Below are 25,103 nucleotides of genomic sequence, written 5' to 3' on the forward strand. Positions count from 1 at the left end.
TGAAGTCATCCATAGAGCTCATGTGGTAGTAAGCTAATGCTATCTATTGACAGTGCTGAAGTCATCCATAGAGCTCATGTGGTGTGCCATGGTCCACCTCAGAATAAGTGGCAAAGTACTGCTCCACTTTAGTACACAGAAAGCCACGTTCTACGGCAGCAGTGGCCAAAATTACCAACGGCTTCTAATGATGAAACTGTTGTCATAAATAACTGTTGCACTACCACAACCAACAGGTTAAGTTTCAAGTCGATGTAAAGACAAATACTCTAATATAATAATGCACATATATAGTCACAATAAGACGTATCCTCAATCAATCCTCAACACCCAACTACCTCTTTCTCTCTTTTCACAGCGAGGAGTTCCTTCTTTCAACACAAGCGGTCCATCCCGGGTAAAGAGCAGGTGGTCGCTACATACTCCAGACCCAGGACCCCAGCACCTCCAGCCCCAGCAGAGGCATCCAAAACCCAGCCACACCCTGCACCCAAGCCCCTAGCTCCGGTCCTGAAGAAGGCCCCAAACAAAAAGGGTGCAATTAGACCCCCTCAAATCCCACCACCCAAGCCCCCAGTACTGGTGAGCAAACAGGTGACCTCTATAGCGCAGTGATGAGGTAAAGATATAGAGTATCATCTAAGCCTGTGTAAAGAAGTTTTCTTATGCTGTAGGTACAAATGTAGACTGTAACCTGACATTTGGTGTAACCTTGTTTGGGTTGCGTATCAAGGCCAGAGATGTATTGGGCTTCTGCAGCCAGTTCCAAGTGCTTTGTAGCTTGAGCGCTACCATACAGTTTCTTCCGAAATTATTCACACCCCTTGACTTTTTTCATGTTGAGTTACAGCTTGAATTTAAAATAGATTCCATTTAGATTTTTGTGTCACTGGCCTACACACAATACCCCATAATGTCAAAGTGAAATTATGTTATTCAAAATTTGTACAAATGAATTACAAATGAAAAGCTGAAATGTCTCGAGTCAATAAGTATTCAACCCCTTTGGTATGGCAAGCCTAAATAAGTTCAGGAGTAAAAATGTGCTTAACAAGTCACATAATAAGTTGCGTGGACTCACTATGTGTGCAATAATAGTGTTTAACATGATTTTTGAATGACTACCTCATCTGTAAGGTGCCTCAGTCGAGCTGTGCATTTCAAACACAGATTCAACCACAAAGACCAGGGAGGTTTTCCTTTGCCTCACAAAGGACACCTATTGGTAGATACAGTAGGTTAAAAAAAAGCAGACATGCCAAAGATGCTTCTACAAAGTATTGACTCGTAAACTTGTAAATTCGATATTTCTGTATTTAATTTTCCATACATTTGCAAACATTTCTAAATTCACTTTGTCATTATGGTGTGTGTAGATGGGTGAGATTGTTGTGTCTGGAATACAAGGGATGTGAGTACTTTTTGAAGGCTCTGTATATGCATTATGTGTTGTGATTCATTTAGGGCTGTTTTCTAGTACAGTATGTTTTCACACATGTAAATAAAGTATTAATGCTAATTAAAAACATTTTATTGCATTTATTATTATCATTATAGAAATATCATTGGTGTCAACAGCAGCACATTTATATGGATAGAAGACACTGCTTTAAAAAGAGGATTCAACCATTGGTTGACAGAATAGCAGACAAGCAGGTGACTATCAATTCAAAAAGCAAGAGTTAGACCCATAATGAATTTGAGAAACATTTCGAAATGGAGTATGATGTTAATATGTGAATTAACAAACTTACAGTCCAAACATTATACTTATACTACAACATTGTACAAAATTACCTTCTTCTATTTAACTTCTGAGTAAATTTCTCAGGGTTTGTGCTTCATACTGTATCTGTAGACCAATAAAAAGTGTAAGCGTCAGCCAAAATATGATCGTTTTCCTGTAGTCAACGTCATGTTCTAAGATGTAAGATCTCTCTCTTGGTGTAGTGTTTGAATGGGTTGAAACGGCTACTGCTTCGTCTTTGTGTCCTGCCTGTTGCCTTGAATAGTTCTATGAATAGTTCTATGAAGTCACATATTGAGCATTTTGCTCAGGAAGTCCAAACTGACTATATATAACCAGCTGTTAACAGAGTTACACACTGTTGAGCAACGTCTTCGGTGTTTCCATGGTAACTACTCTGTGTCCAACGACCACTTTCTCTGGACACTTTCTACCCCTTATCTTTGTTCGCCACTGGTTCCAGTGACCTCTTTTAAAAGCTATTATTAGCCTGTTCAAGCTCCTTCCATACAGTATGTTCGCTTGGAGAACTGTCAGCCTCCATAATCTTTCAATGAGTCTTTCAACAAATAATAGCAAAGTCTTTAAGTGAGTCTTCTGACGACTTGTAAAATTAAATTTCTCCAATGAATATTAGAATATGATGAAGGGTTCAAGGGTGACTCAGGTCAAAAAGCTAGCCTCATTGATGGAAAAAATTGTTTTTCTTAAGACAAAAGTGTTTACAAGGAATTAAGCAATAATCCCAAATCTGTAGTAGGTACTACTGGTTAAAAGAATGTTGTCCATTTAGTCTGTCGGTTTTTGTTCAGACTTTGATTTCCTCCTCCTCATCAGGGGTAATGTAAGGTGTTTTCTCCATGGTCTGGCCCAGGGTCATCTCTCTCTCCAGATCCATCCTCTGCTGCCCCTTCAGGATCCCTCCAACTCCGTAGAGCACCCCCAGCACATCAGTGGCACCCTGGAACCTCTCACTCTCCATAGCATGCCTCTGTCTAGACGGGGAGCCCATCACTAAATCAGGCACCGCCCCTTTAAGATGCTGCCCACCTCCATTCATCTCCATTCTCCTAGCCTCCTCTTCCTCCTCTTCCCACTCCAACCCATATGGACTCTTCCTGCTGCTACAGTCTTCTCGAAGCAGAGAATCCACCAATGAGGCAGTGGTGGCATCCATCTCCGAGTCCATCTCCGAGCTTCCATTGGTCACAAACCCGAATGCAGAGCAGCTTGGCTCCTCTGCCATCCAGGCATGGCTGGGCTCTAGGTGGCCATTGGGGCTGTCAATCAAACCGAACACCTCGCTCATGAGGGAGGGCCCCAGGTCAAAGGTGAAGGAGGCCATGGAGGTCAGGGACTCATACTGGGTCATGTGACCGGGGTCAGAAGTCAGGGTGGGGTATGCGGAGGACTTCAGGAGGGCGGAGACATCGGTGAGCGAGCAGCCGTGGGCATTGGGGGTACAGGAAATAGATCCTCCCTGTTGCGACTGACGCTCTGCTGAACGGGAGAGGCGGGGCAGAGTGGCGAATCCTGACTCCAAACCTGAGGGGGAGGAGAGACAAGGAGTTAAGTCCTAACATTCTGTATTGTGAAAAATTATTGACAAGAAACTTAAAAATGTAAAAATCTATTTTACAGGATGAATAAATCAAATTCCAGTTGGCACCCTAGTTCTACCTTCATGAATAATCTCAAAGAAGCTATACTCGTCTGTCCTCGGAAGGTTAAGTGGACTATGCTCGTCTGTCCTCGGAAGGTAAGTGGACTATGCTCGTCTGTCCTCGGAAGGTAAGTGGACTATGCTCGTCTGTCCTCGGAAGGTAAGTGGTATATGATCTTCTGACCTCGGAAGGTAAGCGGACTATGCTCGTCTGTCCTCGGAAGGTAAGTGGACTATGCTCGTCTGTCCTCGGAAGGTAAGTAGAATATGCTCGTCTGTCCTCGGAAGGTAAGTGGACTATGCTCGTCTGTCCTCGGAAGGTAAGTGGAATATGCTCGTCTGTCCTCGGAAGGTAAGTGGAATATGCTCTTCTGTCCTCGGAAGGTAAGTGGACTATGCTCGTCTGTCCTCGGAAGGTAAGTGGACTATGCTCAGTCTCTGCTGGGAAGTAAAATGGACTATGCTCAGTCTCTCCTGGGAAGTAAAGTGGACTATGCTCAGTCTCTCCTGGGAAGTAAAGTGGACTATGCTCAGTCTCTGCTGGGAAGTAAAGTGGACTATGCTCAGTCTCTGCTGGGAAGAAAAGTGGACTATGCTCAGTCTCTGCTGGGAAGTAAAGTGGACTATGCTCAGTCTGCTGGGAAGTAAAGTGGACTATGCTCAGGATCTGCTGGGAAGTGAAGTGGACTATGCTCAGTCTTACCTGGGAAGTAAAATGGACTATGCTCAGTCTGTCCTGGGAAGTAAAGTGGACTATGCTCAGTCTCTGCTGGGAAGTAAAGTGGACTATGCTCAGTCTCTCCTGGGAAGTAAAGTGGACTATGCTCAGTCTCTGCTGGGAACTAAAGTGGACTATGCTGAGGATCTGCTGGGAACTAAAGTGGACTATGCTGAGGATCTGCTGGGAAGTAAAGTGGACTATGCTCAGGATCTGCTGGGAAGTAAAGTAGACTATGCTCAGTATCTGCTGGGAAGTAAAGTGGACTATGCTCAGTCTCTGCTGGGAAGTAAAGTGGACTGCTCAGTCTCTGCTGGGAAGTAAAGTGGACTATGCTCAGTATCTGCTGGGAAGTAAAGTGGACTATACTCAGTCTATGCTGGGAAGTAAAGTGGACTATGCTCAGTCTCTCCTGGGAAGTAAAGTGGACTATGCTCGGTCTCTCCTGGGAAGAAAAGTGGACTCTGTTCAGTCTCTCCTGGGAAGTAAAGTGGACTATGCTCAGTCTCTACTGGGAAGTAAAGTGGACTATGCTCAGTCTCTGCTGGGAAGGAAAGTGGACAATGCTCAGTCTCTGCTGGGAAGTAAAGTAGACTATGCTCAGTCTCTCCTAGGAAGTTAAGTGGACTATGTTCACTCTCTCCTGGGAAGTAAAGTGGGCTATGCTCAGTCTCTCCTGGGAAGTAAAGTGGACTATGCTCAGTCTCTCCTTGGAAGTAAAGTGGACTATGCTCAGTCTCTGCTGGGAAGTAAAGTGGACTATGCTCAGTCTCAGCTGGGAAGTAAAGTGGACTATGCTCAGTCTCTGCTGGGAAGTAAAGTGGACAATGCTCAGTCTCTGTTGGGAAGTAAAGTGGACAATGCTCAGTCTCTCCTGGGAAGTAAAGTTGACTATGCTCAGTCTCTGCTGGGAAGTAAAGTGGACTATGCTCAGTCTCTCCTGGGAAGTAAAGTGGACTATGCTCAGTCTCTCCTGGAAAGTAAAGTGGACTATGCTCAGTCTCTGCTGGGAAGTAAAGTGGACTATGCTCAGTCTCTCCTGGGAAGTAAAGTGGACTCTGTTCAGTCTCTCCTGGGAAGTAAAGTGGACTATGCTCAGTCTCTCCTGGGAAGTGAAGTGGACTATGCTCAGGATCTGCTGGGAAGTAAAGTGGACTATGCTCAGGATCTGCTGGGAAGTAAAGTAGACTATGCTCAGGATCTGCTGGGAAGTAAAGTAGACTATGCTCAGTCTCTGCTGGGAAGTAAAATGGACTATGCTCAGGTTGTCCTGGGAAGTAAAGTGGACTATGCTCAGTCTCTGCTGGGAAGTAAAGTGGACTATGCTCAGTCTCTCCTGGGAAGTAAAGTGGACTATGCTCAGTCTCTCCTGGGAAGTAAAGTTGACTATGCTCAGTCTCTGCTGGGAAGTAAAGTGGACTATGCTCAGTCTCTCCTGGGAAGTAAAGTGGACTATGCTCAGTCTCTCCTGGGAAGTAAAATGGACTATACTCAGTCTCTCATGGGAAGTAAAGTGGACTATGCTCAGTCTCTCCTGGGAAGTAAAGTGGACTATGCTCAGTCTCTGCTGGGAAGTAAAGTGGACTATGCTCAGTCTCTCCTGGGAAGTAAAGTGGACTCTGTTCAGTCTCTCCTGGGAAGTAAAGTGGACTATGCTCAGTCTCTCCTGGGAAGTGAAGTGGACTATGCTCAGGATCTGCTGGGAAGTAAAGTGGACTATGCTCAGGATCTGCTGGGAAGTAAAGTAGACTATGCTCAGTCTGCTGTGAAGTAAAATGGACTATGCTCTGGTTGTCCTGGGAAGTAAAGTGGACTATGCTCAGTCTCTGCTGGGAAGTAAAGTGGACTATGCTCAGTCTCTCCTGGGAAGTAAAGTGGACTATGCTCAGTCTCTCCTGGGAAGTAAAGTGGACTATGCTCAGGATCTGCTGGGAAGTAAAGTGGACTATGCTCAGTCTCTCCTGGGAAGTAAAATGGACTATGCTCAGTCTGTCCTGGGAAGTAAAGTGGACTATGCTCAGTCTCTCCTGGGAAGTAAAGTGGACTATGCTCAGTCTCTGCTGGGAAGTAAAGTGGACTATGCTCAGTCTCTCCTGGGAAGTAAAGTGGACTATGCTCAGTCTCTGATGGGATGTAAAGTGGACTATGCTCAGTCTCAGCTGGGAAGTAAAGTGGACTATGCTCAGTCTCTGCTGGGAAGTAAAGTGGACAATACTCAGTCTCTCCTGGGAAGTAAAGTGGACAATGCTCAGTCTCTCCTGGGAAGTAAAGTGGACAATGCTCAGTCTCTCCTGGGAAGTAAAGTGGACTATGCTCAGTCTCTCCTGGGAAGTAAAGTGGACTATGCTCAGTCTCTCCTGGGAAGTAAAGTGGACTATGCTCAGTCTCTCCTGGGAAGTAAAGTGGACTATGCTCAGGATCTGCTGGGAAGTAAAGTGGACTATGCTCAGTCTCTGCTGGGAAGTAAAGTGGACTATGCTCAGTCTGTCCTGGGAAGTAAAGTGGACTATGCTCAGTCTCTCCTGGGAAGTAAAGTGGACTATGCTCAGTCTCTGCTGGGAAGTAAAGTGGACTATGCTCAGTCTCTCCTGGGAAGTAAAGTGGACTATGCTCAGTCTCTGATGGGATGTAAAGTGGACTATGCTCAGTCTCAGCTGGGAAGTAAAGTGGACTATGCTCAGTCTCTGCTGGGAAGTAAAGTGGACAATGCTCAGTCTCTGCTGGGAAGTAAAGTGGACAATGCTCAGTCTCTCCTGGGAAGTAAAGTGGACAATGCTCAGTCTCTGCTGGGAAGTAAAGTGGACTATGCTCAGTCTCTCCTGGGAAGTAAAGTGGACTATGCTCAGTCTCTCCTGGAAAGTAAAGTGAACTATGCTCAGTCTCTGCTGGGAAGTAAAGTGGACTATGCTCAGTCTCTCCTGGGAAGTAAAGTGGACTCTGTTCAGTCTCTCCTGGGAAGTAAAGTGGACTATGCTCAGTCTCTCCTGGGAAGTGAAGTGGACTATGCTCAGGATCTGCTGGGAAGTAAAGTGGACTATGCTCAGGATCTGCTGGGAAGTAAAGTAGACTATGCTCAGGATCTGCTGGGAAGTAAAGTAGACTATGCTCAGTCTCTGCTGGGAAGTAAAATGGACTATGCTCAGGTTGTCCTGGGAAGTAAAGTGGACTATGCTCAGTCTCTGCTGGGAAGTAAAGTGGACTATGCTCAGTCTCTCCTGGGAAGTAAAGTGGACTATGCTCAGTCTCTCCTGGGAAGTAAAGTTGACTATGCTCAGTCTCTGCTGGGAAGTAAAGTGGACTATGCTCAGTCTCTCCTGGGAAGTAAAGTGGACTATGCTCAGTCTCTCCTGGGAAGTAAAGTGGACTATGCTCAGTCTCTCCTGGGAAGTAAAATGGACTATACTCAGTCTCTCATGGGAAGTAAAGTGGACTATGCTCAGTCTCTCCTGGGAAGTAAAGTGGACTATGCTCAGTCTCTGCTGGGAAGTAAAGTGGACTATGCTCAGTCTCTCCTGGGAAGTAAAGTGGACTCTGTTCAGTCTCTCCTGGGAAGTAAAGTGGACTATGCTCAGTCTCTCCTGGGAAGTGAAGTGGACTATGCTCAGGATCTGCTGGGAAGTAAAGTGGACTATGCTCAGGATCTGCTGGGAAGTAAAGTAGACTATGCTCAGTCTGCTGTGAAGTAAAATGGACTATGCTCTGGTTGTCCTGGGAAGTAAAGTGGACTATGCTCAGTCTCTGCTGGGAAGTAAAGTGGACTATGCTCAGTCTCTCCTGGGAAGTAAAGTGGACTATGCTCAGTCTCTCCTGGGAAGTAAAGTGGACTATGCTCAGGATCTGCTGGGAAGTAAAGTGGACTATGCTCAGTCTCTCCTGGGAAGTAAAATGGACTATGCTCAGTCTGTCCTGGGAAGTAAAGTGGACTATGCTCAGTCTCTCCTGGGAAGTAAAGTGGACTATGCTCAGTCTCTGCTGGGAAGTAAAGTGGACTATGCTCAGTCTCTCCTGGGAAGTAAAGTGGACTATGCTCAGTCTCTGATGGGATGTAAAGTGGACTATGCTCAGTCTCAGCTGGGAAGTAAAGTGGACTATGCTCAGTCTCTGCTGGGAAGTAAAGTGGACAATGCTCAGTCTCTCCTGGGAAGTAAAGTGGACAATGCTCAGTCTCTCCTGGGAAGTAAAGTGGACTATGCTCAGTCTCTCCTGGGAAGTAAAGTGGACTATGCTCAGTCTCTCCTGGGAAGTAAAGTGGACTATGCTCAGTCTCTCCTGGGAAGTAAAGTGGACTATGCTCAGGATCTGCTGGGAAGTAAAGTGGACTATGCTCAGTCTCTGCTGGGAAGTAAAGTGGACTATGCTCAGTCTGTCCTGGGAAGTAAAGTGGACTATGCTCAGTCTCTCCTGGGAAGTAAAGTGGACTATGCTCAGTCTCTGCTGGGAAGTAAAGTGGACTATGCTCAGTCTCTCCTGGGAAGTAAAGTGGACTATGCTCAGTCTCTGATGGGATGTAAAGTGGACTATGCTCAGTCTCAGCTGGGAAGTAAAGTGGACTATGCTCAGTCTCTGCTGGGAAGTAAAGTGGACAATGCTCAGTCTCTGCTGGGAAGTAAAGTGGACAATGCTCAGTCTCTCCTGGGAAGTAAAGTGGACTATGCTCAGTCTCTCCTGGGAAGTAAAGTGGACTATGCTCAGTCTCTCCTGGGAAGTAAAGTGGACTATGCTCAGGATCTGCTGGGAAGTAAAGTGGACTATGCTCAGGATCTGCTGGGAAGTAAAGTGGACTATGCTCAGTCTCTGCTGGGAAGTAAAGTGGACTATGCTCAGTCTCTCCTGGGAAGTAAAGTGGACTATGCTCAGTCTCTCCTGGGAAGTAAAGTGGACTATGCTCAGTCTCTGCTGGGAAGTAAAGTGGACTATGCTCAGTCTCTGCTGGGAAGTAAAGTGGACTATGCTCAGTCTCTGATGGGATGTAAAGTGGACTATGCTCAGTCTCAGCTGGGAAGTAAAGTGGACTATGCTCAGTCTCTGCTGGGAAGTAAAGTGGACTATGCTCAGTCTCTGCTGGGAAGTAAAGTGGACAATGCTCAGTCTCTCCTGGGAAGTAAAGTGGACTATGCTCAGTCTCTCCTGGGAAGTAAAGTGGACTATGCTCAGTCTCTCCTGGGAAGTAAAGTGGACTATGCTCAGGATCTGCTGGGAAGTAAAGTGGACTATGCTCAGGATCTGCTGGGAAGTAAAGTGGACGATGCTCAGTCTCTGCTGGGAAGTAAAGTGGACTATGCTCAGTCTCTCCTGGGAAGTAAAGTGGACTATGCTCAGTCTCTCCTGGGAAGTAAAGTGGACTATGCTCAGTCTCTGCTGGGAAGTCAAGTGGACTATGCTCAGTCTCTGCTGGGAAGTAAAGTGGACTATGCTCAGTCTCTCCTGGGAAGTAAAGTAGACTATGCTCTGTCTCTCCTGGGAAGTAAAGTGGACTATGCTCAGTCTCTCCTGGGAAGTAAAGTGGACTATGCTCAGTCTCTCCTGGGAAGTAAAGTGGACTATGCTCAGTCTCTGCTGGGAAGTAAAGTGGACTATGCTCAGTCTCTGCTGGGAAGTAAAGTGGACTATGCTCAGTCTCTGCTGGGAAGTAAAGTAGACTATGCTCAGTCTCTCCTAGGAAGTTAAGTGGACTATGTTCACTCTCTCCTGGGAAGTAAAGTGGACTATGCTCAGTCTCTCCTGGGAAGTAAAGTGGACTATGCTCAGGATCTGCTGGGAAGTAAAGTGGACTATGCTCAGAATCTCCTGGGAAGTAAAGTGGACTATGCTCAGTCTCTGCTGGGAAGTTAAGTGGACTATGTTCACTCTCTCCTGGGAATTAAGTGGACTATGCTCAGTCTCTCCTGGGAAGTAAAGTGGACTATGCTCAGTCTCTCCTGGGAAGTAAAGTGGACTATGCTCAGGATCTGCTGGGAAGTAAAGTGGACTATGCTCAGTCTCTGCTGGGAAGTAAAGTGGACTATGCTCAGTCTCTCCTGGGAAGTAAAGTGGACTCTGTTCAGTCTCTCCTGGGAAGTAAAGTGGACTATGCTCAGTCTCAGCTGGGAAGTAAAGTGGACTATGCTCAGTCTCTGCTGGGAAGTAAAGTGGACTATGCTCAGTCTCTCCTGGGAAGTAAAGTGGACTCTGTTCAGTCTCTCCTGGGAAGTAAAGTGGACTATGCTCAGGATCTGCTGGGAAGTAAAGTGGACTATGCTCAGTCTCTCCTGGGAAGTAAAGTGGACTATGCTCAGTCTCTGCTGGGAAGTAAAGTGGACTATGCTCAGTCTCTCCTGGGAAGTAAAGTGGACTCTGTTCAGTCTCTCCTGGGAAGTAAAGTGGACTATGCTCAGTCTCAGCTGGGAAGTAAAGTGGACTATGCTCAGTCTCTCCTGGGAAGTAAAGTGGACTATGCTCAGTCTCTCCTGGGAAGTAAAGTGGACTATGCTCAGTCTCTGCTGGGAAGTAAAGTGGACTATGCTCAGTCTCTGCTGGGAAGTAAAGTGGACTATGCTCAGTCTCTGCTGGGAAGTAAAGTAGACTATGCTCAGTCTCTCCTAGGAAGTTAAGTGGACTATGTTCACTCTCTCCTGGGAAGTAAAGTGGACTATGCTCAGTCTCTCCTGGGAAGTAAAGTGGACTATGCTCAGGATCTGCTGGGAAGTAAAGTGGACTATGCTCAGAATCTCCTGGGAAGTAAAGTGAACTATGCTCAGTCTCTGCTGGGAAGTTAAGTGGACTATGTTCACTCTCTCCTGGGAATTAAGTGGACTATGCTCAGTCTCTCCTGGGAAGTAAAGTGGACTATGCTCAGTCTCTCCTGGGAAGTAAAGTGGACTATGCTCAGGATCTGCTGGGAAGTAAAGTGGACTATGCTCAGTCTCTGCTGGGAAGTAAAGTGGACTATGCTCAGTCTCTCCTGGGAAGTAAAGTGGACTCTGTTCAGTCTCTCCTGGGAAGTAAAGTGGACTATGCTCAGTCTCAGCTGGGAAGTAAAGTGGACTATGCTCAGTCTCTGCTGGGAAGTAAAGTGGACTATGCTCAGTCTCTCCTGGGAAGTAAAGTGGACTCTGTTCAGTCTCTCCTGGGAAGTAAAGTGGACTATGCTCAGGATCTGCTGGGAAGTAAAGTGGACTATGCTCAGTCTCTCCTGGGAAGTAAAGTGGACTATGCTCAGTCTCTGCTGGGAAGTAAAGTGGACTATGCTCAGTCTCTGCTGGGAAGTAAAGTGGACTATGCTCATGATCTGCTAGGAAGGTAAGTGGACTATGCTCAGGATCTGCTAAGAAGGTAAGTGGACTATGCTCAGTCTCTGCTGGGAAGGTAAGTGGACTATGCTCAGGATCTGCTGGGAAGGTAAGTGGAGAATTCAGAAAGGAACTTCCATAGATGCTCTCCCATCACCAACAGAGGGCAGTGTAAACTATGTCATCAAAGAGTGAGTCTTCTGCCAGTTTCAAACTCAAGCTCTATAGCTTGAGTTAGACATCACCTCTTAGGCATGTTGTTCTCAGGCCAGATCACTCACATGACCTGTCACACAGGCAGTAACTGCTCATTGCGTGGAACTGAGAAAAATAGCTTTTATTTACCTTGGTTCCACAGTAATCTAGTACAGTTACTGCTAAAATGACCCCTCATTTTCTCCAAAACACAATAGAGGCAGGCTACTTGTCCACGTGATTAAGCATCTATTTAATGTAGCAAAATGACATTAACAAATTTTTGACCAAATGAGCTGTCACGCCCTGGCATTAGAGAGGCTTTTTATTCTCTATTTTGGTTAGGCCAGGGTGTGACTAGGGTGGGCAGTCTATGTTCTTTTTTCTCTGTTGTTGTGTTTCTATGTGTTTGGCCTGGTGTGGTTCCCAATCAGAGGCAGCTGTCTATCGTTGTCTCTGATTGGGAGCTATACTTAGGTAGCCTGTTTTCCCATTTTGAGTTGTGGGTGATTATTTTCTGTTTAGTGTTTAGTGTTTGTCACCTTACAGGACTGTTCGTTTGTCATTTTTGTTTTGTTCAGTGTTCAGTTGTTTTATTAAAAATGTGAACACTTACCACGCTGCATCTTGGTCCTTCTCCCGACGACATTCGTGACATGAGCAGGTCCTGCCTTTTTGCTTGGTATTAATTTCATTACAATGATCCAACTATCAATTGATACAACTGCTCAAAATTATAAGTAAAACATAGTTTTATGGAAACTGATGAACAATATTCCATGTTTAGATCATGAAAGTTTCAGGATAACGAGATCCATTGACACCAATTACCGTGGATCATGAACCAATTGGACTACATTATCTATGGATGTAATATTTCATCATCATTCTTTATCAGACACTGTTTCTATGGTCCCATGTACCACTTTTACAGACCATGTTTTCAGATTTGACACTTTTTTAGGTGCACCTATCTAATACTGGGTAGGACACCCTTTTGCCTCCACAACAGCCTGAATTATTCACGGTGTTGTACGTTAAGAGACGCCCTTCTGCACACCACTGTTTTAAATGGCTGTTATTTGAGCATTTTTGGCATTTCTGTTAGCTTGAATGAGTCTGGAAATTCTCCTCTGACCTCTCTCATTAACAAGGTGTTTTTGCCCACAGAACTGCCGCTCACTGAATGTGTTTTGTTTATCGCACCATTCGCTGTAAACTCTAGAGACTGTAGTGCGTAAAAATCCCAGGAGGGCAGCTGTTTCTGAGATGCTGGAACCACCATGTGTGGCACCAACAATCATACCACGATCAAAGTTGCTTATATTACGGATCTCGCCTGTTCTAATGTTTGGTCAAACAACATCTAAAGCTCTCTACTCTATATACTCTATATATTGAGTTGCAGGCAGCCACATGATTCGCTGTTCGAAGGAGCAGGCTATTTGCGTTAACACGCAGGTGTACCTAATAAAGTGGCCGGTGAGTGTACGTATGTATGCAGGCCCTTGTAATTGCTTTTCCAATACTGCCAACTCGTTACTGATGATTGATTTCACATTGTGGTAGGCAGAGGCAAAATTCTGACTGACCAACAAGAGCGGGCTGTGCTCAATTTGGTTCAGGACAGAAATGATATTCGCCTTACATAAATTCGGCAGCACATCTTGGACAATGAGGACTTGTTCAACAATGTGGAAGCCATAAGTTTGCCGACTATTGCACGCATGCTGAAAAGGCACCAGGTGTCTCTAAAACAGCTATACAGTGGGCCTTTTGAAAGAAATGCAGACAGAGTGAAGCAACTGAGGACTGAGTATGTTCAGTTTCAAGATGCCTGTTGTGAAAAATTCCCCAAAAATTCTACATCAGTAATTCTCTTTCCAACATGTCTTTTTAGAGGGTGATGGAGCTGGATGCTGACAAAAACCATCCCAAATTCCTCTTTTTGGATGAGGCAGGTTTCAACCTGGCCAAGACAAGGAGAGGTCGGAATTTCATTGACCAGCAGGCAACCATCCAAGTACCTGGACAGCGTGGGGCCAACATCACCATGTGTGCGGCTATATCGGAAGATGGTGTGGTGGGACGCAGACCTCATATTGATGAGCTAAATCAGGTCTGTAGAGCTGATGGCATGACCTATGTCATTGTGTGGGATAATGTCAGGTTCCACCATGATCAAATGGTGCAAGTATGGTTTCAGGCCCAACCACAATTTACCACCCTGTACTTACCCCCATACTCTCCTTTCCTTAACCTGATTAAGGAATTTTTCTCCACATGGAGGTTGAAGGTATGTGATAGGCGCTCTCACAAACAAGCCACCCTTCTCCAGGCCATGGATGACGCATGCAATGACATCACGGCAGACCAGTGTCAGGCCTGGATTCGCCATGCCCGAAGATTCTTCCCAAGATCTTTGGCTAATGAAAACATCCCTTGTGATGTGGATGAGAACCTGTGGCCAAATCCACAAGACAGGGTTGATGGAAATACAGAAGTACAGTAATCAATCCTTTGTTTTGCTTTTTACAGTAAGCCAGGTGAGGAACACTGCAGTTGATGTTTTACTGTAGATTTTTTCTTTTTTGTAGCTAATTATTTTTGCTTTGATTCAAATAAACCTATGTTGTGATTTTATTGTATTTCATCAATAAATTTCAGATTTTGTTCAATGATTCCACTGTGTCTGTAGTATTCTCTCTACTAGTCATTTTACAGTGATGTATCTACGTGTAGAACCATAATGAAACATGTATCACATATTTTGTACTACAATATATAATGATTGTACGAATAACTACACAGTGACACTATCGGTATCTTGTGTGTGGGTGATCTAAATGGTATGTTATTTCATGATAAATCAGTTATTTGAACCAATGATTCCGCAAGTGCAAGGTTTCTTTAAAGATATGAATGCACAATGCAATGTTTGGAACATTGGACAGCCTGTGTTATAAGTGATGACCGTTTTGTGTCTAGAGTTTTAAAAAATTACCACAAGGTTCTGAAATTAGTGCCAAAGTGATTGTAAAAACTGTAATCTGGGGCAGTCAGTCACACTGGGCCTCAGACCAGACACATAGCAGTACAGTCATGTCTGGCGCGGCTCTCTTATCACACAACAAGCTGGAGAGAGTGTGAGGGTTGTTGTGTATGAACCAAGGTGATTCATCATGACAGATGTGGAAAATCTGTGAATTACTGTGGCTTGTTTTTACAGCATGTCCAATGGCAGCTACTGCTTCTATGACTGACAGACAGTGTGAGTATGTATCTCAATATGTGTGTATATTTTGTATTTATTTTACCTTTATTTAACTTGGCAAGTCAGTTAAGAACAAATTCTTATTTACAATACCTACCGGGGAACAGTGGGTTAACTGCCCTGTTCAGGGGCAGAACGACAGATTTTTACCTTGTCAGCTCGGGGATTCGATCCAGCAACCTTTCAGTTACTAACCCAACGCTCTAACCACTAAGCTACCTGCCACTCCAAATGTGTCTGAATGTGTGTATGTTTGTGTGTGTGTGTATGTGAGTGTGAAGTGTGTGTGTATGTGAGTGTGAATACGTGTGTGTGAATGTGTGTGTTCATATATATGTGTGTGTATATGCATATGTGTGTGAATGTAGGTATACAGTAAGACTCACCATAACCATAAGTGGTCTCCTCCAGGGAGGTAGGAGAGGCAGGGAAGAGGTTTTTAGCAGGGCAGCCGTTTGGTGAGTCCACATCCAGTCGGGGGAGAGACACTGCATTCTTGATAATGGGGGATATGGGAGGGGGTGGCGGGGACAGGTCCTTGGATCCTCCCCTGGGACGCTCTGGTGTCTTCCGAACACGCCGGAGGGTCCGAGAGAAGAACGCCCCAATCTTGTTGTCAGGGCTTGTGACAGAATCAGCATCCCCGTTTCCGTTGGTGGCCCCCCCATGGTTGCTGAGGAACGAGGTGTCCCCGAACACGTCCCCTCCGCGGCCCACGTGCATGGTATGTTGGAAGTCCCCCAGCGGAGGGCTGATCATGTCCAGGGTGAGATCACCTTTGAAACGACGTTTCCCCTGAGAGCCGGCCACCAGGCCCTTCAGCCCAGGGATCTTCCCCAGGTTCATGGTGATGGCCAAGGGTATGGTCTTCTAAAAATGACAAAAATACCTTTAAGTCCTTTAAAAGATGGGATGAAAATTTAGTTTCAAATATCTTTGGAGAAACTGTTACTGGAGAGTTGCTTTAGAAATGCTCCCAGGGGGATTGTGTGCCTCAAAAGTAATGATCGTGATCGTTTAGGTTTTGAATAGAATTTCAACAACAGGTTTTGTAGGGTCAACCTCAGTAATGGAGAAATCTATTGTATTCTCTTGTTATCATGTGCTGTTTGCAATTTCAGTCCCATCTTCTGCTGTTTGTTGTCATCCATATCCAGCTGGATTAAGTGGAGAGAAATGGAGGGGGAAAGTATGCCGTTCAGTTCCTGGAATCCGCCTCCAGTTTGAGTGTGGTCAGAGACGCTGGGCTCGACAGTTGTTTTGGGCTTTGGGTTTATAAAACATCAGCTCAGGAAGAAGCCCAGTTCCAGCTGCAAATATCCCTCCTGCGGTTGTACACTGGAACCATTTATTAAAATGAAGCAAAAAAATCTAGAAGAGGCTCAAATTCAGCTATAACAACAGTCTAGGTATTCTGAGGGGACTTTCTTTGCTAGAGATTGATTTGGTGTATTGACATAGAACCAGGTAGGGGTCTGGCAGAACACTTTCTAACTGGAACATTAGAAAGTAACTGAATCAGCTTTTTCTACAGACCCTGCTCTTCTGTTAGACATCAAAGTTCCAGGTTCCAAAGTCCATTGTTCTGGAACTTTCTAAATTTAGACCACAGTAACTCTCCTGTCGCTGCTCTCGTGAACAAATTAAACGTCAGTCTGGTTTTTGTCTGGGAGTTTCAGGGTATGTAGTTTCTCTCTCGTCCTGTGTCTTGCTACAGCATGAGTGCTAATTAATCATATCACGTCATATTTCACTGAAATACTTGTTTTATCCGTCTTTAAAAGCAGGGTAGGGACCCTCATTCAGCACTTCAATCTAATTTCACCAGCAGCAGAAACCTTGTATACAAACATGGAAAGTATGTTCCTCCAGATAAAAACAGTGCTTTATTTTTGGCCAAACGTGCACAAAAATACTGACAAAAGTCAGCTAAGAAAATCAATTATCTGACTTTAATTGCACAAAATACACCAATGGGTCAACACTGGCAGGAGACAGGCAAATCATTTTCCTGTGTTATCTTTAACCAGTGGAGTAATGGATATCGCTTTCTGAAATATTTTGATAGTGTAGAGTACACTGACAAGGTCTTCTGGTTATTTTAAGTGCTTTCCACTGCCGAGGCCCTCCCAGGCACAATAGCTTGGCTTTATTAATGACTTGGAACAGACCTCTGAATGGAATCGCGTCACGGTTAAAGCAGACTTTCAATTTGCTCCTAACTACAGTCCCAGGTCTTCTCTAGGTCTTGACTGGCTGGCGTTTTAAGAGGGGCAGCTAGGAGCAGCAGAGGGAGGAAGCACACCTCACAAAACAGACCAGAGGAGAGAGAGCGAGAGCAGTACCAGGGGTTTACTCACCAGACTTCTATTAGGTGTGATGTTGAATTTGAGAGTGTTAACCTCTAGAGAGCACAAACCAGACAGTCATAACCAGACTTCATACAGTCAGAGTTCACGCCACTACCTCAACATCTCTTACTAACTCTCCTGTGTGACTGAGCCGCAGAGGCGAAAGCAATCATGCCCTTCTCAGCCTGTGTGTGAATATGAAGCAGATACTCCTCAGTTTCAATCATGTATTTCAAGAGGAGGAGAGGTATCTTGACCTCATCATACTGTACTAACAGAAGGGCCTGGAGCTCTGCTCTACTGTAATCCTGTTTCAGTTGGAGGATCTTTGACCCACGCTCAGTGGGGGTCGACTCTGTCCTTACCGTCCTGAGGGGCTTAGAAAGAGAGAGAGGGCCACTTAGTTGACCTTTGGTCTGACTCCTGCAGACACAGCTGTAGCACAGAGGTTTATCCCCACCCGTCTATAAGGCACGCGACTATATGTCTCCTATACGTCTCCTATATGTCCCAGCATCACCCTCCTGCCCTGTCCTCCTCCTCCTCCTCTCCTTCTGGTCATTTGTTTTCAGAGGTACGCATATCCAGGCATCTGAGCAGGGCTGAAACCAAACCCTGTTATGTTAAGTCTCTAAAAGGTAATACGTTTAATGCAGTAATCCGGGCGGCTGTCTGTGTTTTCAGAAGCAAAAAGGGGGGACTTCTCTGGGGATTGGTTGTGGCCTGGATTAGCCCCTAATCCCTGGATCTCTTCTTCCCCTCGTCTGACCGTCCAGACTCCCTCTGTTTGGCCTTTCTCCTCCTTCTTTCTGGGCTCTGTCCTGGCTCTGACCTCCCTCTCTATGGGTCTGTGCTGGTTCTCTCTTCCAGGCCTAATCTCCACTGGTTATCTGGATCTAGGAAGCTACCTTGGCCTCACTGAAAACATGTTGTCTGCTGTGGGAGAGCGAGAGAGGGGGAGACAGGAAGTTATATATGGTATGTCATGGTACCGGTGCATGGGCAAGGCACACACAGGAATATAGTGAAACATAAATCATCTGGTGTTTGGAGTGCAGCTGGTATGGTCAATTTTGTGTAGGGTCAACCTCAGTAATGGAGAAAAGCCCATAGGCCCATAGAGCCCATAGGCCCATAGGCTTCTGGTCAAAAGGATTGCACTATGTAGTGAATAGGGTGCCATTTGGCACGCCACCATACCATACCTCACATGCCAGGCAGTGAACATCTACCATGCCTCACCTTGTCTCACAGGCATGGCAGATACATGACTGGCTGTGTCACTGTACTGGATGAAGTTCTCAAGGTTTGGAGAGATACACACACAAACACACAGGCACCCACGTGCACACACACACGCACAAACACACAGCTAGATCAAAAGACTGGAGAGATGCGGGTTGGTGTTTATTATCACGAATCTTGCCCTGGAGGCAGAACTGAGCGATTTCTGCTAGATGGGCAAGCGGCAAATAAAAAATTGGCTATATGGTAAAAATGTATGACAACATAAATGTGCTTTTCTCTTCATTTAAGGTTAGGGTTAGGCATTACGGTTAGCAGTGTGGTTCGGGTCAGGGTTAAGGTTGGGGTTAGGTTTAGGGCTGCCTCCAGAACAAGATTCATGACAAAAAACGCTAACCTGCTGGAGAGATACTGTACTCTCAGTTATCTCTAATTTAATTGATTGAATGAGTCAGAATAATGACTCGATAGGTATCCCAACCAGTGTTCATTTGACCCATCTCCTCCTTGCCAAACTACAGTCCCTTTTTTAAGTCCCTCTCTCACTAACTTAACCAGGTGAACAAATATACAAGATAAGACTGCATTTCTTCACTCTCCCTGCGACATCCAATTACCTTATATTCTTCTTAGCTGTTGCTGTATTTGAATCCAAGGAAAACAGAGGAACACTTCTCCTAAACTAAGAAAACATTTTTGCTTCTTCAACAAACATCCATAGCTTCTGTTCATCTCTCTCCAACCCCCCTCTTTACCCTTCTTTCTCTCCCTCTCCAACCACCCTCTTTACCCTTCTTTCTCTCTCTCTCCAACCCCCCTCTTTACCCTTCTTTCTCTCTCTCTCCAACCACCCTCTTTACCCTTCTTTCTCTCTCTCTCCAACCCCCCTCTTTACCCTTCTTTCTCTCTCTCTCCCTTTCTCTCTCTCTCCAACCCCCCTCTTTACCCTTCTTTCTCTCCCTCTCCAACCACCCTCTTTACCCTTCTTTTTCTCTCTCTCCAACCACCCTCTTTACCCTTCTTTCTCTCTCTCTCCAACCACCCTCTTTACCCTTCTTTCTCTCCCTCTCCAACCACCCTCTTTACCCTTCTTTTTCTCTCTCTCCATCCACCCTCTTTACCCTTCTTTCTCTCTCTCTCCAACCACCCTCTTTACCCTTCTTTCTCTCCCTCTCCAACCCCCCTCTTTACCCTTCTTTCTCTCCCTCTCCAACCCCCCTCTTTACCCTTCTTTCTCTCCCTCTCCAACCCCCCTCTTTACCCCTCTTTCTCTCCCTCTCCAACCCCCCTCTTTACCCTTCTTTCTCCCTCTCTCCGCCCCCCCTTATACCCTTCTTTCTCTCCCTCTCCAACCCCCCTCTTTACCCTTCTTTCTCTCTCTCTCCAACCCCCCTCTTTACCCTTCTTTCTCTCTCTCTCTCCAACCCCCCTCTTTACCCTTCTTTCTCTCCCTCTCCAACCCCCCTCTTTACCCTTCTTTCTCTCCCTCTCGAACCCCCCTCTTTACCCTTCTCTCTCTCTCCAACCCCCCTCTTTACCCTTCTCTCTCTCTCTCTCTCTCTCCAACCCCCCTCTTTACCCTTCTCTCTCTCTCTCTCCAACCCCCCTCTTTACCCTTCTCTCTCTCTCTCTCTCTCCAACCCCCCTCTTTACCCTTCTTTCTCTCTCTCTCCACCCCCACTCTTTACCCTTCTTTCTCTCTCTCCAACCCCCCCTTTTTACCATTCTCTCTCTCTCCAACCCCCCTCTTTACCCTTCTCTCTCTCTCTCTCTCTCTATCTCTCTCTCTCTCCAACCCCCCTCTTTACCCTTCTCTCTCTCTCTCTCCAACCCCCCTCTTTACCCTTCTTTCTCTCTCTCTCCAACCCCCCTCTTTACCCTTCTTTCTCTCTCTCCAACCCCCCTCTTTACCCTTCTTTCTCTCTCTCTCTACCCCCCCTCTTTACCCTTCTCTTTCCAACCCCCCTCTTTACCCTTCTCTCACTTTGCAACCCCCCTCTTTACCCTTCTTTCTCTCTCTCTCTCTCTCCACCCCCACTCTTTACCCTTCTTTCTCTCTCTCTCCAACCCCCCTCTTTACCCTTCTTTCTCTCTCTAAACCCCCCTCTTTACCCTTCTTTCTCTCACTCTCCAACCCCCCTCTTTACCCTTCTTTCTCTCTATCTCTCTCTCTCTCTCCGACCCCACTCTTTACCCTTCTTTCTCCCTCTCTCCAACCCCCTCTTTACCCTTCTTTCTCTCCCTCTCCAACCACCCTCTTTACCCTTCTTTCTCTCTCTCTCCAACCCCCCTCTTTACCCTTCTTTCTCTCTCTCTCCAACCACCCTCTTTACCCTTCTTTCTCTCTCTCTCCAACCCCCCTCTTTACCCTTCTTTCTCTCTCTCTCCAACCCCCCTCTTTACCCTTCTTTCTCTCTCTCTCCCTTTCTCTCTCTCTCCAACCCCCCTCTTTACCCTTCTTTCTCTCCCTCTCCAACCACCCTCTTTACCCTTCTTTTTCTCTCTCTCCAACCACCCTCTTTACCCTTCTTTCTCTCTCTCTCCAACCACCCTCTTTACCCTTCTTTCTCTCCCTCTCCAACCACCCTCTTTACCCTTCTTTTTCTCTCTCTCCATCCACCCTCTTTACCCTTCTTTCTCTCTCTCTCCAACCACCCTCTTTACCCTTCTTTCTCTCCCTCTCCAACCCCCCTCTTTACCCTTCTTTCTCTCCCTCTCCAACCCCCCTCTTTACCCTTCTTTCTCTCCCTCTCCAACCCCCCTCTTTACCCCTCTTTCTCTCCCTCTCCAACCCCCCTCTTTACCCTTCTTTCTCCCTCTCTCCGCCCCCCCTTATACCCTTCTTTCTCTCCCTCTCCAACCCCCCTCTTTACCCTTCTTTCTCTCTCTCTCCAACCCCCCTCTTTACCCTTCTTTCTCTCTCTCTCTCCAACCCCCCTCTTTACCCTTCTTTCTCTCCCTCTCCAACCCCCCTCTTTACCCTTCTTTCTCTCCCTCTCGAACCCCCCTCTTTACCCTTCTCTCTCTCTCCAACCCCCCTCTTTACCCTTCTCTCTCTCTCTCTCTCTCTCCAACCCCCCTCTTTACCCTTCTCTCTCTCTCTCTCCAACCCCCCTCTTTACCCTTCTTTCTCTCTCTCTCTCTCCAACCCCCCTCTTTACCCTTCTTTCTCTCTCTCTCCACCCCCACTCTTTACCCTTCTTTCTCTCTCTCCAACCCCCCCTTTTTACCATTCTCTCTCTCTCCAACCCCCCTCTTTACCCTTCTCTCTCTCTCTCTCTATCTCTCTCTCTCTCCAACCCCCCTCTTTACCCTTCTCTCTCTCTCTCTCCAACCCCCCTCTTTACCCTTCTTTCTCTCTCTCTCCAACCCCCCTCTTTACCCTTCTTTCTCTCTCTCCAACCCCCCTCTTTACCCTTCTTTCTCTCTCTCTCTACCCCCCCTCTTTACCCTTCTCTTTCCAACCCCCCTCTTTACCCTTCTCTCACTTTGCAACCCCCCTCTTTACCCTTCTTTCTCTCTCTCTCTCTCTCCACCCCCACTCTTTACCCTTCTTTCTCTCTCTCTCCAACCCCCCTCTTTACCCTTCTTTCTCTCTCTAAACCCCCCTCTTTACCCTTCTTTCTCTCTCTCTCCAACCCCCCTCTTTACCCTTCTTTCTCTCTATCTCTCTCTCTCTCTCCGACCCCACTCTTTACCCTTCTTTCTCCCTCTCTCCAACCCCCTCTTTACCCTTCTTTCTCTCTCTCTCTCTCCAACCCCCCTCTTTATCCTTCTTTCTCTCTCTCTCTCTCCAACCCCCCTCTTTATCCTTCTTTCTCTCTCTCTCTCTCCAACCCCCCTCTTTACCCTTCTTTCTCTCTCTCTCCAACCCCCCTCTTTTCCCTTCTTTCTCTCTCTCTCCAACCCCCCTCTTTACCCTTCTCTCTCTCTCCCTCCAACCCCCCTCTTTACCCTTTTTCTCTCTCTCTCCAACCCCCCTCTTTACCCTTCTTTCTCTCTCTCTACACCCCCCTTCTTTACCCTTCTCTCTCTCTCCAACCCCCCTCTTTACCCTTCTCTCTCTCTCTCTCTCTCTCTCTCTCTCTCCAACCCCCCTTTTTACCCTTCTCTCTCTCTCTCTCCAACCCCCCTCTTTACCCTTCTTTCTCTCTCTCTCCACCCCCACTCTTTACCCTTCTTTCTCTCTCTCCACCCTCACTCTTTACCCTTCTTTCTCTCTCTCCAACCCCCCCTCTTTACCATTCTCTCTCTCTCCAACCCCCCTCTTTACCCTTCTCTCTCTCTCTCTCTCTCTCTCTCCAACCCCCCTCTTTACCCTTCTCTCGCTCTCTCTCCAACCCCCCTCTTTACCCTTCTCTCTCTCTCTCTCTCTCTCTCTCTCTCTCCAACCCCCCTTTTTACCCTTCTCTCTCTCTCTCTCCAACCCCCCTCTTTACCCTTCTTTCTCTCTCTCTCCACCCCCACTCTTTACCCTTCTTTCTCTCTCTCCACCCTCACTCTTTACCCTTCTTTCTCTCTCTCCAACCCCCCCTCTTTACCATTCTCTCTCTCTCCAACCCCCCTCTTTACCCTTCTCTCTCTCTCTCTCTCTCTCTCTCCAACCCCCCTCTTTACCCTTCTCTCGCTCTCTCTCCAACCCCCCTCTTTACCCTTCTTTCTCTCTCTCTCCACCCCCACTCTTTACCCTTCTTTCTCTCTCTCCACCCTCACTCTTTACCCTTCTTTCTCTCTCTCCAACCCCCCCTCTTTACTCTTCTCTCTCTCTACCCCCCCCCCCCCCCCCACACACCCCCCTTTACCCTTCTTTCTCTTTCCAACCCGTACTGGGAGTTCACACCTCTTAAATTTACATTTTCCTGGTTGCGTTAATCAAAGATTGTGGATAAATGTAGATAGTTCTGTCTCTGCCAAAGGGATCACATGGGAGGAATGTGGGGCACAAGTACAATTGGCCAGGGTTAAAATAAAGGGATCGCATTGGATAAGGCCAACTTGTAAGGAATACCTCATCATCAGATTCAGATTTGAGGGGTTTGCTCGGTCATTTGGGTCCAATATGCACAAGTAAGACCGGCGCCTGGCCAAAACTGAAAACCAAAAATCTATAGAGGCATGTGATGGTTTAAACAGGTCTACTGAATAGATCAATTAGACCTGCCTAGTGTTGCAAGCTAAGCACCAAGAGCACATTGCTATTGAGTAACAAACATGTTACCGCAGAGCCTACTCTCTCCATTGATCTGCCTGATTCATCTAGTGTTTCATAGCTGTGAAGCTAACAAGCTCTCCAATCAATTATATTGGCTGATCTCCCTAATGAGGTCAGAGTAATGACACCTCTGTTTTAAGTAGTGTTGCTACCCTTGACATTTGGAGAGGCTGCATCATTAATGTGTTGATATGTCAGTTAGTGGGTCCCCCTATGCAACAGTGTAATAACAGAGGTGCCTTTGCTATTATAAACTGATTACATACGTAATTAGAGTAGTAAAACTAAATTATTTGTCATACCGGTGGTATATAGTCTGATATACCATGGCTTTCAGCCAATCAGCATTCAGGGCTTGAACCACCCAGTTTATAATGAATATAATTTGTGGACAATATTGTTGATCTGATAAGACCTAAGCATAGACCTGTTATATATTGCAACACAAGCAACCCTAAAATATACTGCAGGCCAGATTATGTTTCATGACAAATGATCTATGGACAGACCCAATACACTTTTCCCACAATAACATATGTGCATGTTAGGCTAAAGTTAGGCTACAGGACCATAGAACGGTATACATAGGCAGCATACATAGTTCCAGATATAAAATATGATGACTTGATTGTGAAGACAGTTAGGTAACATTAAACAATTTAAACAAAACAAAAAACTTTTCTCCGTACTTTACTTTCATTTGACACAGTGAGTCTATGGATATTTGAGAGATTACATTTATAGAAGGTTAATGAATAGCCTTCATACTTATTAAACAAATAACGTTAGCCGAACGAAATTGTCAACTGCATAAGCAAAACAAAAAGTAGAGCGCAAAGAAAAACTTACCTGGGCAAGTATGCTAAGAGACATTGACACAGATAGGACACGATTAAATGCCAGTATTTTTTTTAGATAACCCACAAAATCCGTATTTATACTTCAAAATGTATCATAAAGTACTGTGACTTCTCGTAGCCGGTCTCGTAGCTGCAAAACGCGGCTAGTGCGGTCAGCTCCAACAGAGTATCGGTGAACAAGAGGGCGGGCAAGTCAAAAACTGACGAGGCCATCGTCGAATCAGCAGCAGGGAACATGCAAGGGGAATATACTGTATGAACGAGCACGCTTCTCTAACTGCAAGACATATTCCAAAATATAGCCCCAATGAGCAAAGGTTTTTAAGGGTTCGTTTACAGTATGATTAATCTTTATATGTCCCATCATATAGGAAAGACACCTGTACACCTGAAGCTGTAGTGGGCAGGCTACATCTGCCAAAACGAGTTATCAATTGACCTGCCTATACTTACCGTTTAAAACCCTCAGGTCTCACAAGCCTGATGTAAAATTAAACCATTCTGCCCATAAACCTGTCTCTATCCTCAGTCTGTGACGTTTTAAACACCAACAGATTAATGTATTTATAG

At 46.0% G+C, this 25,103-nt stretch overlaps 2 protein-coding genes across 4 annotated transcripts in view; one reads left to right on the forward strand and one right to left on the reverse strand.

Moving 5' to 3' along the window:
- sh3bp1 (SH3-domain binding protein 1) overlaps window positions 1-1,526 on the forward strand; it is a 26,460-nt gene extending 24,934 nt beyond the window's left edge. Inside the window, exon 18 of the mRNA XM_055932910.1 lies at window positions 359-1,526. Coding sequence (XP_055788885.1) covers window positions 359-615 — 257 coding nt within the window. The 3' untranslated portion in view covers window positions 616-1,526. The remainder of the gene's footprint in view (window positions 1-358) is intronic.
- Window positions 1,301-24,713, reverse strand: cdc42ep1a (CDC42 effector protein (Rho GTPase binding) 1a). Of its 3 annotated transcripts, none has more exons than XM_055932911.1 (3): window positions 24,523-24,713; window positions 15,252-15,735; window positions 1,301-3,292 (listed from the first exon to the last, which is right to left on the reverse strand). In XM_055932911.1, exons 1-3 carry the CDS (start codon window positions 24,544-24,546, stop codon window positions 2,556-2,558), a joined length of 1,245 nt encoding a protein of 414 aa, XP_055788886.1. In that variant the 5' UTR covers window positions 24,547-24,713; the 3' UTR covers window positions 1,301-2,555. The 3 variants fall into 3 exon arrangements, with proteins under 3 accessions (XP_055788886.1, XP_055788900.1, XP_055788892.1); XM_055932925.1 differs by having other exon boundaries at window positions 15,252-18,149; window positions 24,523-24,712; XM_055932917.1 differs by having other exon boundaries at window positions 15,252-18,152; window positions 24,523-24,712.
- Window positions 24,714-25,103: the final 390 nt, after the last annotated feature.

Source organism: Salvelinus fontinalis, chromosome 1 (genome assembly GCF_029448725.1).
Source record: "Salvelinus fontinalis isolate EN_2023a chromosome 1, ASM2944872v1, whole genome shotgun sequence".
NCBI classification, from domain to species: Eukaryota; Metazoa; Chordata; class Actinopteri; order Salmoniformes; family Salmonidae; genus Salvelinus; species Salvelinus fontinalis.